Genomic DNA, 11,063 nt, shown 5'->3' with positions numbered 1-11,063 from the left:
AGAGAAAACATTCCTCCAGGTCTGCTGATATTCGGAACCCCCCACCAAATTTAATACCAGAGTGCTTAGCAGTGAAAGGAGCATAAGGATCATCCCGAGGGATAGCAGCCCTATTCTCTTCATCAAAGCGAGTTGACTGAGGATTGTGATACGACTCCGGTGTAGTTAGGTTCGTTTCAGAAGAAGAGCGATGGTTAGTGCCTTGCTCAGAAGCAGAGTCATAAACAGAATTAGAAGGAAAGGACTAAACATTCAAAATTAGGTGAGACATATACCCATTCTGGTATACCCCATTAATGGGAATAAACTGAGGCTCAAGAGTATCATTTGTATCCTGATTATGATCACCACTATTAGCATGACCATTCGACATATTATCATTGTTATCCCCTGCTCTAGAAGAGTCCGAATCAGAGTTGTCGGGTTCATCTGAATCTGTATTATCATCTCCATCTTGATTTTCATCTTGAGGTTCCTGCTCGTCGTCATTATCCTCATGTTCAGATTCATTATTATCTTGATTATCATCATCATTATCCATATCTTCGTTATCACCATCCAAGTTAGCATCATCATTACCCGAACTATCATCATGATACTTGAAATCTTGCGCCAAGATAAGTAGGTTAACCCTTGTATTACGAGTTATTAAAATTCTCTTGAGTTCCCTCCACCATCTTCGTATATAAGGGCCTATTATTCGGACTATAAATAACAATATGACCTTGAGATTCAATGGCTTCCATCCGAGAATGAACATGCCTAGCCGCAACATAATCCGAGCATATACAAATTTCCTTATAATGACCCACACAACCCCACTTCTTGCAAAATGTAAAAACACCTTCATACCTAAAGTAAATCCAAATATGTTTGAATTCAGCAGGAACAGATCGACCAGAATTTGCCCTTAGAACTCAGGCTCATTCGGAAGCCCATCCCCATCATATTTGATAGTCTCAACAAGCCCTACCAGTTCTAGGGTTTTAACAGCCCATTCAGGAATAAGATACCCAAAAGGAAGGCCATAGACTCTAACTCACAATCTAGTTATATCAAAATTAACATTGGCAGGTACAGTAAACCTATTACACCTACGAACATCGCCAATTCTACCATCCAAAATAAAGGTGTGTTGCTCAAGTAAAGCCTCTACGTCCGCCAAAGCAAGCATGCAAAAATAAAGTAATTACCAGTACACGATGAACGACAATATTACCTCTAAAAAGCCATTGCATGTCGACCATCTGTTGAACCATCGTACGGCTAGAAGGATTGGGCCCAAAGAATCGCCCCACAACCGCTTTGTTCCAATCGATATTAGTAATATAATTCTCCAAAGGTTCATTCAAATAAACCCCCATTTGATACACAATCCAACGATTCAAGTTAGCCATTTTAAAGTGACAGAGAGGACATAATTTAATAGAGAATTTAAAGAGAAAGAGTGTCAAAGCAAGGAATAAAGAACAGTAGTAGTAGAAGTAAAATTAACTTTGAGAATAAGGAGTAAAGGAAGAAGGTGATTTCTTAGCTTGGTAAAACCAAAAAAAATCCTCAGAAAAGGAAATGAGACACTAATTCGAATTGCATGTAGCCCACGTGTAGCAAGGAAGGAACAAGTAAGAAAATTGGAAGGTGGAGTTGCTGAAGAACACCCTTGGGCACTAAGAAACCTTGTCACAGAGAATAAGGTATTAAAAAATACCTTATAATTAAGGATGTAGAGAGAGAATAAAGATTGATTACTTGGTCCAATAGAGGAGCAACCAAGAATCAATTAACACAATTGGTGGAAAAAGGTAGGATGATGTTAAAAAAAAACTTCAAGAACAAAGAAAACCCTAGAAACCCTAGGAAATTTGAGAGAGAATATTGATCTGCTAGCTTGTCAAATTAACTATACTTACCTAATTATCAAGCAAGGCTCTCAATAGGTATTTGATAACATCATTACCTTAGACCCAAGAGGTTTGATGTTTGAGGTATGAATTTTGTCAAATGAAAGTGCTTCAAGTGAAGAGCTCATTATGACGAAAAAAATATTAAACTATTTACATTACTTAGAAATAATTCAGAGACAAATTGTATACACTAAATGTCAAAGTCAATTTTAAAAAAATAAAAACTTTGTAAATAATTCTCAATGTATGATGTTTAAGTCTTGTCAAGTAAAGATGTTTCAACTTTCAAGTGAAGATCTTGTTATAATGTTATGACAAAAAATTATTAATGTCCCTCTAAATTAAATTATTTAGCAACAATTCATAGACAAATTGTATACACTTGAATTCAATTGAGCTAGCCATGGCAGATCATCATATTAGAGATTGTTTATCTGTCAAACAATCCTTGCAAGATTTTGCCAATATTGTTAACAACTTGAAGGAATTCAATTGAGCTAGCCATGGCAGATCATCATATTAGAGATTGTTTATCTGTCAAACAATCCTTGCAAGATTTTGCCAATATTGTTAACAACTTGAAGGCCAACTTATCAGCACATAACTCACCTGTCATTGTTGTGGGCTCAGACTATGCAAGAGATACTAAAATAAGTCACTCCGAATATTGATTTATTATGTTTATGGTTTCAACATTATATGGTTGTTTATAAGTTTTTTGTTCATAGAATTCATATATATGCATATATATATATAATTCATATTTAAAATTCATATATATACATATATATATACATCTACTCCATTGTCGTACTATGGTAGTAGTACTCTAAAGAAAGGGTATTGTTCAATTGTTAGCAAAAATGTTCAGGTAATTTCTTGTCATATTGTACAAATTCATAAAAAAAATTATGTTTACTTGTACAAAAGTAAATGCATTGATTTTGAGAACGTTTTAATTGTATTGTTGATTACATCTATAGTATGGAAATTAAAATTTAAGATTTTCATTGATTAGGATACCAACCTCACATGCTAAAAGTAGAAAATTTTAGGGTACTACAAATACAATATCAAATTTCAGAGAAATCTATCAATATAAAACATACTATTTGTATGTTAATATATGTGCAATATATAATATATAATATGTAATATAGTGTGAACTTGTTTTTAGGATTTTTAATTCATTATGAAAGTTTATATAAATATTTTATTATTAATAATTTAAGATAATAAATTTATTTACTTTTGGTAAAGAATTAATATAGATTTGTTTGAACCCATTTTGGTCGAAAGCTTGCTCCGCCACTTAACAAGAGTGGAAATGTATACTACAAGAGCTAGCTAAGAAATCGAAGAAGATTAAGAGAGAAAGAGTAAGAGTGGAAAATGTAAAGCTTTGATCAGAAGTAAGAGCTGTTAATATATATATTCCAAGGGGTCAGCTATGAGCCCATGATAATGTCTGATCATTTTTTAAAAACAATTGAATTGTAACCGAGAAAAAACTAGATTTCAACATTTTTTTTGTAAAATTTTTGTTTTTGAAACAGATGAACGCTAGAGAAATGTATTTGTTTATTATTGTAACAGAGTTTTATGTTTTACAGAGACTAATTTATAGAAGCAGAGATGTGTAAAACAGTGTAAGTGAATCTAATTCTAAATCGGTGTTTGACATTAATTTTCTTTGTTTATGTATACTGGTAATCACCATAATTAGATTAATTTAGAAACCTGTGAAATTGTTACACTTAGGTGAATCTAATTCTAATAAGTAATTTGAATTCCTTTTGGTCATCGGTAAGACTTGAAATTTATTCCATTCAATTATTTGATTTGACTTATAAGCGTTCATGGAATAATTGATCATCTTAATTAAATTGGAAAAGGAAACCCATAATTCCATTCACTCTCTGTTTTATTTTAATTGTTACCTGGATTTCCTTGCTATTATTATGCAGTTTTGGTGTTGGTGGTGGTGTACTATTATTCCCTACCTTCCTGTTCTTTCTCTCATGACTCCAAAAACTTCACTCAAAAGTTACAGCAACCACTCCAATCAACTCCGGAATTTCGTGTTAGTGGTTCAAACAATAGAGGTTGGTCGCGATCAGAAACTGCGGCTCTTATATCCGGCTACATGAACACCAGCACCGACATAATTACCGGCACAAATCAAAAGAAGGGTGTATTTTGGAAGAGAGTCTTGGACGCATACGATGCTGCCACGGAATCGAATGCAGATGAAATATCCCTACGAACTATTAGTAGTTTTAAGGGAAGGTGGATGCGAATCTCTGAAGCCGTGTTAAAGTGGTGCGGAAGCTATGATAAGGCCCGGGAGCGAAAGGGAAGTGGCTATAACGAAGATGATGTTATCCAAGAGGCCCACAAAATCCATGAGAACTCATTCGGACGATTCACCTTCTACGAGGAATGGATCCAATTAAGGAATAGGACAAATTCCGGTCTTTCTTGGACCAACAAACATTCAAGCCTTCGGTGGGACGTCCACATTCAACTCCACTGACGGATGAGTCTGTAGGGAGCGGAAGTAGTGGGAAGAGGACACGGGATGAGGGTGACAATTCCTCACCTACCACACCAACCAGCGTGGGTGTCGGTGATGAGAGAGTAGCTCGTGCTGAAGGTATTAAAAAGGCTAAGTCGAGATTGAAGGGTAAAGCTCCATCAAGTAAAGCATTTAAGGAATTAGAAACATTCAACAGCCGATTGCAGCTACTTGGGGATTCGATGAATGTGTCAAACGAAGCAGAAATGAAGAGACTTGAAATACAGGAGCGCAAGGAGGCAAGGAAACAACGGAAAATTGAGCTAGAGCAATATAGGATCAACTGGGAGCAACTATCTCGTCTAGAACAGAAAGTAAACCGAGAACAGTGGGAAGACGAAATGATAGTAATACTTCGGAACAGTATTCAACGTTTCAATAATGATGCTTAGTGTCCTTTATTTTTATTGTAGTTAAGTGTGTTCAATTCCTTTGTTGTTCTTCATTTTCAGTAGTGATAAGTTTTCAATTCCAATTCAACCTCTTGTACTCATTTCCTTATGTTTGTACTTTATCAATTAATCATTAAAATGGATCTTTTCCACTTTCCCATTTTCATAGCCCATGTGATCTTATTCTGTTTATTCAATTATATCAATTTGTCTCTTTATATATAATTGTGTCAGTATCTTAATTTCCCCTTTGTTAGCCCATGTGAAACCCTTCTTCTCCATTCAATTTATGTGTGGTTCTAATCCAGTGTTGGTCATAGCCCATGTGAAACCCTTCTTCTCCATTCAATTTCTGTGTGGTTGTAATTCATTGTTTGTCATAGCCCATGTGATCTTTGTCTCTTTATATTTAGTTATTTCTGAAGAAGAATTACAAATTAGTTCACTATAAATAAACACCATTCTTTCATTTTTTTTACACACAAACACATAAATCGTTTGCAGTTACTATTAGCAAACCTCACTCTATCTTACATTTCTTACGTACAAAATGAATTCAAACAGTTTAAACGAAAGCTCAACCGATTCCTCTTCATCTTCATCTAACTCGGATGATGAGGGAAGGGAGCTTAGAGTTCAACAACGTAATGAAGTGTGTCTTATGATACAACACGTAATGCATGAGTACATTCCACCAATTATTCAAGCTGCCACTCAGCAACGCCGACGCAAATCTACTGAGCCCCGAAAGGATAGGGGACGCGAAGAAGGTCATGCACGGTTATACAATGACTATTTCGCGGAAGTCCCTGTTTATCCAAGTTCCTTGTTCCGGCGCCGGTTTAGAATGCGTAAACATGTGTTTGAGCGCCTTCTCAACGGAGTGACCCAACATGACCCCTGGTTTCAACAAAGGCGAGATGCGGCAAGTCGTCTTGGTTTGTCTCCACTTCAAAAGTGCACTGCGGCCGTTAGACAACTAGCTTACGGGTGTGCTTCAGACGCTTGCGATGAGTATGTCCGTATAAGTGAGGCAACTTCACGATTGGCACTCCAAAAGTTTACAGAAGGTGTCATCAACCTGTTCGGTGATCAGTACCTACGCCGTCCAAACATCGCAGATATGGAAAGATTGCTACGTATTGGGGAAGAACGTGGATTTCCTGGCATGATAGGCAGCATTGATTGTATGCACTGGGAGTGGAAGAATTGTTCACACGCATGGAAGGGGCAGTATCAAGGAAGAGAAGGAGTTGCAACTCTCGTACTGGAGGCAGTTGCGGACAAAGATCTATGGATATGACATTCGTTCTTTGGGATGCCAGGTAGCTGCAACGATATTAATGTGCTTCATCGATCCGGTCTGTGATTACTGTGAGGGGGACCTAGAGGATATGCAACATCTCTTTCGGCTTTGCCCCTTAGCTCAACATGCTTGGAGTACGACGTGCTCTCTACGTATTCAATCAGATCTGAATGAGTCCATTTCACTACAACAATGGATTTATAAATATATCTTGCTGTTTTATAGTAAGGATGGGTTACATAGTGACAATTTGGAGGAGTTCATCGGTGTTTTGTGGAGTATTTGGGCCTCTAGTATTTCACGAGTATTTAATGGTGAAGAATGGTCTTTAACTCATTTTAGTGCTACACTTAGGGCCACAACACAGGGGTTACAAGTGTTTCAGGATAAAGAGGGTTTTACCTCGTCTAAAAACTCAGGAATCATGCACTTGAGCCCCCCTCCAGGTTTTTTCATTCTTCAATAAGACAACATGCTTATCATTCAGCTAGACCGCAGGACGAGGGGACGGGGATGACAGTGGTGATTAATGGATCTTGGCAAAAGCACTCAGGAAATGCGAGATTAGGGTGGGTTGTCTATAAAAATGGAGGGGTATTCCAGTATGGTGGAGGATCTTTTGGCAGGGAAATTTCGGCTCTACATGCGGAAGCATTTGCTCTCCTATATGCTCTTAGATGGGCTATCTCTAAAGGTTGCGCCAACATTGTTGTTTTTACATATTCTTGTGAGCTGGTGATGATTCTATGCAATGGGGTGCTGTAGGGAATACTTCAAGCATTGTCTCAAACTTTAACCCCACTGTGATCATACACTTAAGCATGGTGGCGTCCAAAGGGAAAGAAGCTAGAGCAAAAGAGTCGCCAACAAGTTTTAGGAACTTGTAAACCGTTCACTGGGTGAAGGTTACACCCATTAACGATCCATGAGATCATCAACTCCAATAGGTCTGGAACCATGACTGGTGTCCGGGAATGAGGGTACGAATCCAATCTAAAATAGAAAGAACATGCCCTATAAAATAAGCCTCTACTTTATTCTACTCGTATTCATGTGCACTTTCTGACTAACATGCAATCATTAGGTTAACCCTAAACCTATTACTATGCAAAGTTAAAGATGACTTGAGACATGGTTTTATCTCAAAAGCTGGTTGAGTTATAAGTACAAAATCAGAGATGGTTATAGTTGGTTGCAGGATGATTTGGATAAGGTTCAATGGTATAAATGGGTTTGGAATCATTTCAATATCCCAAAACATACCTTTATTGTTTGTCTTTCTGTCATGGGAAGACTCAAAACTAGAGATAAGCTCTTTCAATATGGGGTGAGTAATAGCAGTGACTGTTTGCTTTGTGGTGATGATGTGGAAAATTGCAGTCATCTTTTCTTCTCCTGTAGTTTCAGCAGGAAAGTGTTGAAGGCTGTCTCCCAATGGATTGATTTTGACAAAGATCAGGTAGACATTCTTCACAACTGGAAGTTATGGAAAGCTGAGGGAAGGAACCATGTTCAGAAGAACTTGATCCTGGCCAGCTTGGCTGGTGTTGTTTATAGTATTTGGATTGCTAGGAATCATGCTCTCTGTCATAGTGCTGTTCTTGGACCTGAATTTGTAGCTAAGGTCATTAGAAGGGAGGTAGTGACTAGAGGTCAGCAGCTTATCAATCATACTTGGACTTTTGCTGATTTTAAATGGCTCCATCAGCTTAGAATTAGTGTCTAGATGTGTTGTCTGTTTTCTTGTTTTGTATGATGAACTGGTTTGTTTTGGGTGTTAGTGTGTTTGTCTGTGCAGGTTTTGGTTTCCCTGTGCCCTTCCTAGAAGGTACCAGGGGTCTCTGAACCTGGTTTTCTGTTTCTTGTGTGTCCTGGTACTCTTCCTAGAAGGTGATCAGGATCCCTTGATTTGGATGGGGGTGGTGTGCCCTTTTTTCGTAAGGCTTGTGTAGTATGAAGTTATCCTGTTTTGACAGGATGTATGTTCTTGTACATTTGTACAGTTTCTGATTTATAATACTTTCTTACCTTCCAAAAAAAAAAAACATGCTTAATCTATGTTGGTTGAATATTAATGCACAAATAAAACTATAATTAGCGATCACTTGAATCAAAATCATATTAGCCTAAATCGAATTATTAATTATCTTATTAGGTGTGATTACAAGTACAAAATCCTCTTAAACCTGTATAAAAGGCGTGATCAAGCAATAACAATAATATACATGCATCAAACAACATGTTAACAAATCATATTAACGCTAAAGCATAATAACAATAGCAAGATCCTAGGCATGATACTAACAAGATTAATAACAAACCCTAACATGTCACTAAGCAATAAAGATCAAAGCTTTAGCCCTAACATGATACTAACATGCTATTAGAAAGAGTAAAAAGCAACCTAAACATGATACTAGAAACAATCATAACATCATATCAGGATACTAGGAATTAAACAAAATCTAAGCGTGCTTTCTACATCGATACAATAGAGATTAAGCTAATTACTTACTTTGAACCCTCTTACCTCTTTCTAATAACAAAATACACGAGTTTGTAAACTTCAAGAAAATAACAAATCAAATAATTAAATCAAATAATTGAAAGAAAGAGCTAAAAAGTATAGACTTGATTTGGGACCAAACCCTCAGAAATTATCAACCTTTCACGTCTAGGGTGAAGGCAACTTCAAACTCAGCTAGGTGTGTATAGATCTTGTGAATGCGGAATTATGTTTGCAAAAGGGTTGCTGGTTTAGAAAGAGAGAGAGAGAAAGTTATATTGCTGAAGAGTGAAGAGAGAGAATTAGGGAATTTTTATGATTGTTGATTATTTGAAAAAGGGGAATATGACCTCTACTTATAGAGAAAATAGTCCGGAAATGATAGAAAAGAGTTAGAATTCGAATCGGAATAAAAGTACTGTCACTTGGCGTTGAAACAGTTTTTTGTGGATTTTGTTTTTATCATAACTTTTGATCCAGAAGTCCAAATAAGGCATATAATATGTCGTTGAAAATCTCTTGAAATCTACTTTTCAACCAAATTAGAATCAGATTAAAATATTTTTTAGATAAAAAGATATTGCCGAAATAGTGGAAGGGTGTTAGTTTTGGATAGAATTTCGTATTTCTTTCATATCTTTTTCGTTATAGCTTGGAATTAATATTATAATATATCATTGGAAAGATAATTGAAAGATCTATCCAACCATATGAAATTTAGATAAAGATTATGAGGCACAAAAATAACATCTGATCATCTTCGAACATCTTTAAATTCGAATAGAATTAAGACTCTCAAAAAGAGGAATTTTATTCAATTTCAAACTCTTAGATATTATCTTTTCAAAAAGGATAATTATGATATTTTAGAAAATTATAGAAGCTTCTAATCAATCCTAATTATTTTAGGAATATGATTAAACCCTTGGACCCTCCACACATGATCATTGGGTCGTAGGTAAAATCCGGTTTGGGCCCAGTTTAGTATTTTGGTCATAACTTCCTCATTATTCATCGGAATTGGGCTTATAATATATTGTTGGAAAGATTTTTTTCAAGCCCCATTCAACTAAACCATTATTGGACCCTTATCATGGACTAAACTAAACTTGATTGGATGTTTTTATAAAATAGAGCAGGTTTTCGAAAACACAATGAAAGGTTTTAGATAAAAACTACCGCAACACTAGACTTTTCACACTTTCACTTTATTCGATCATCATTCGACGTGAAAGATATTTATCACTGGGTTTGGTTTAGGGGAGACACAAATGGGTTTATTAGTAATCGTTGGACTTTTGAAGGCATTCAACAGTGAGGCCTTAAATTTCAGAGGTGTGTAATTTGAAAGTAGATAGGGAGCGTGTTAAAACAGCACATGATATTGCTAATAGTTGTAGAACTAGTTTGTCAAGCTTTGTAACGTAGTCCTATCTTTTTATTGTGATGTCAAAAAAACAAATTATATAAACTTATGTCAAAAGTCACTTTAAAAAATACTATGTACAATGCAAAGACAAATGGTATATATTTTATGTTATTGTCAATAAACATAAATAAGTAGTGTGGAAAAAAAAAGCTAAAAATTATTTAAAAACTAGAATTTGAAGAGACTTTACCAAATAAAATCAATAATCAAATATGAATTCAAGCCTTTCGAGGATAATGTTGATCACACCAAATGTAGGGTCAAATAATGACCTATTGAAAACATAAACTAACAATTAAATGAGATAGTCCCCATTAATATCCTATACTAAAGTCACTTGTTAATATAGTGACATTTTTGAAAATAATAGCACTTCTCTCCCCCCCCCCCTCCCATGGCCACTCAATTTTGTCTCTCCTCCCCTCCCATGACCACTCAATTTTGTCTCTCCTCCCCTCCCATGACCACTCAATTTTGTTTATCCTCCCCTCCTATGGCCACTATTCCTTCTCTCTCCTCCCCTCCCATAGTCCCATGGCCTTTCCGCCCATCCGACCACCATCACGAGTCTAAACCAGCCAATCGACCAAACAAAATACACCCTAGTAAGACATATGTAAAGTGGGCCCATACTAACCCCTTTAGAGAAAGGGTGGTGCGCGCGGAGGTGCGACGGTCGTTTAGTTTTTTTTTTTTTTTTTTGGTGAACACGAGGGGCAAGTTAGTGGACTAATGGCTATGAAGTGGTCGATTAGTGGTGGAAGTGGTCGATTGATGGTGGTAGTGATCACACGGTCGGATGGTCATGCTAGTGCCTAGTGGCCGTGCGATGGTCGGATGACGGTGTTGGTGGTGGTGTGGTAGTTAGAAGGTGGCGCGAGTGGTGGTTCGGTGGTGATAGAGGAGAGAAAAAAAAGGTTTTTGCTTCAGAATTTACCAAAAACTATT

General features: G+C 36.5%; 2 protein-coding genes across 2 annotated transcripts; both read left to right on the top strand.

Moving 5' to 3' along the window:
* The first annotated feature begins 2,407 nt into the window (after positions 1–2,407).
* On the top strand, positions 2,408–4,874 carry LOC110695336 (glutathione S-transferase T3-like). The gene is made up of 3 exons (XM_021872590.1): positions 2,408–2,558; positions 3,872–4,378; positions 4,456–4,874. The coding sequence occupies exons 1-3, from the start codon at positions 2,408–2,410 to the stop codon at positions 4,872–4,874; spliced, it is 1,077 nt and encodes a 358-aa protein (XP_021728282.1).
* A 550-nt stretch (positions 4,875–5,424) lies between these two features.
* Positions 5,425–6,177, top strand: LOC110695327. Its single transcript, XM_021872585.1, has one exon. The coding sequence runs from the start codon at positions 5,425–5,427 to the stop codon at positions 6,175–6,177; it is 753 nt and encodes a 250-aa protein (XP_021728277.1).
* Positions 6,178–11,063: the final 4,886 nt, after the last annotated feature.

Source organism: Chenopodium quinoa, unplaced genomic scaffold (genome assembly GCF_001683475.1).
Source record: "Chenopodium quinoa cultivar QQ74 unplaced genomic scaffold, ASM168347v1, whole genome shotgun sequence".
Classification (NCBI taxonomy): Eukaryota; Viridiplantae; Streptophyta; class Magnoliopsida; order Caryophyllales; family Amaranthaceae; genus Chenopodium; species Chenopodium quinoa.
The sequence above is the reverse complement of the archived record's forward strand: the minus strand, read 5'-3'. Positions and strand labels throughout refer to the sequence as shown.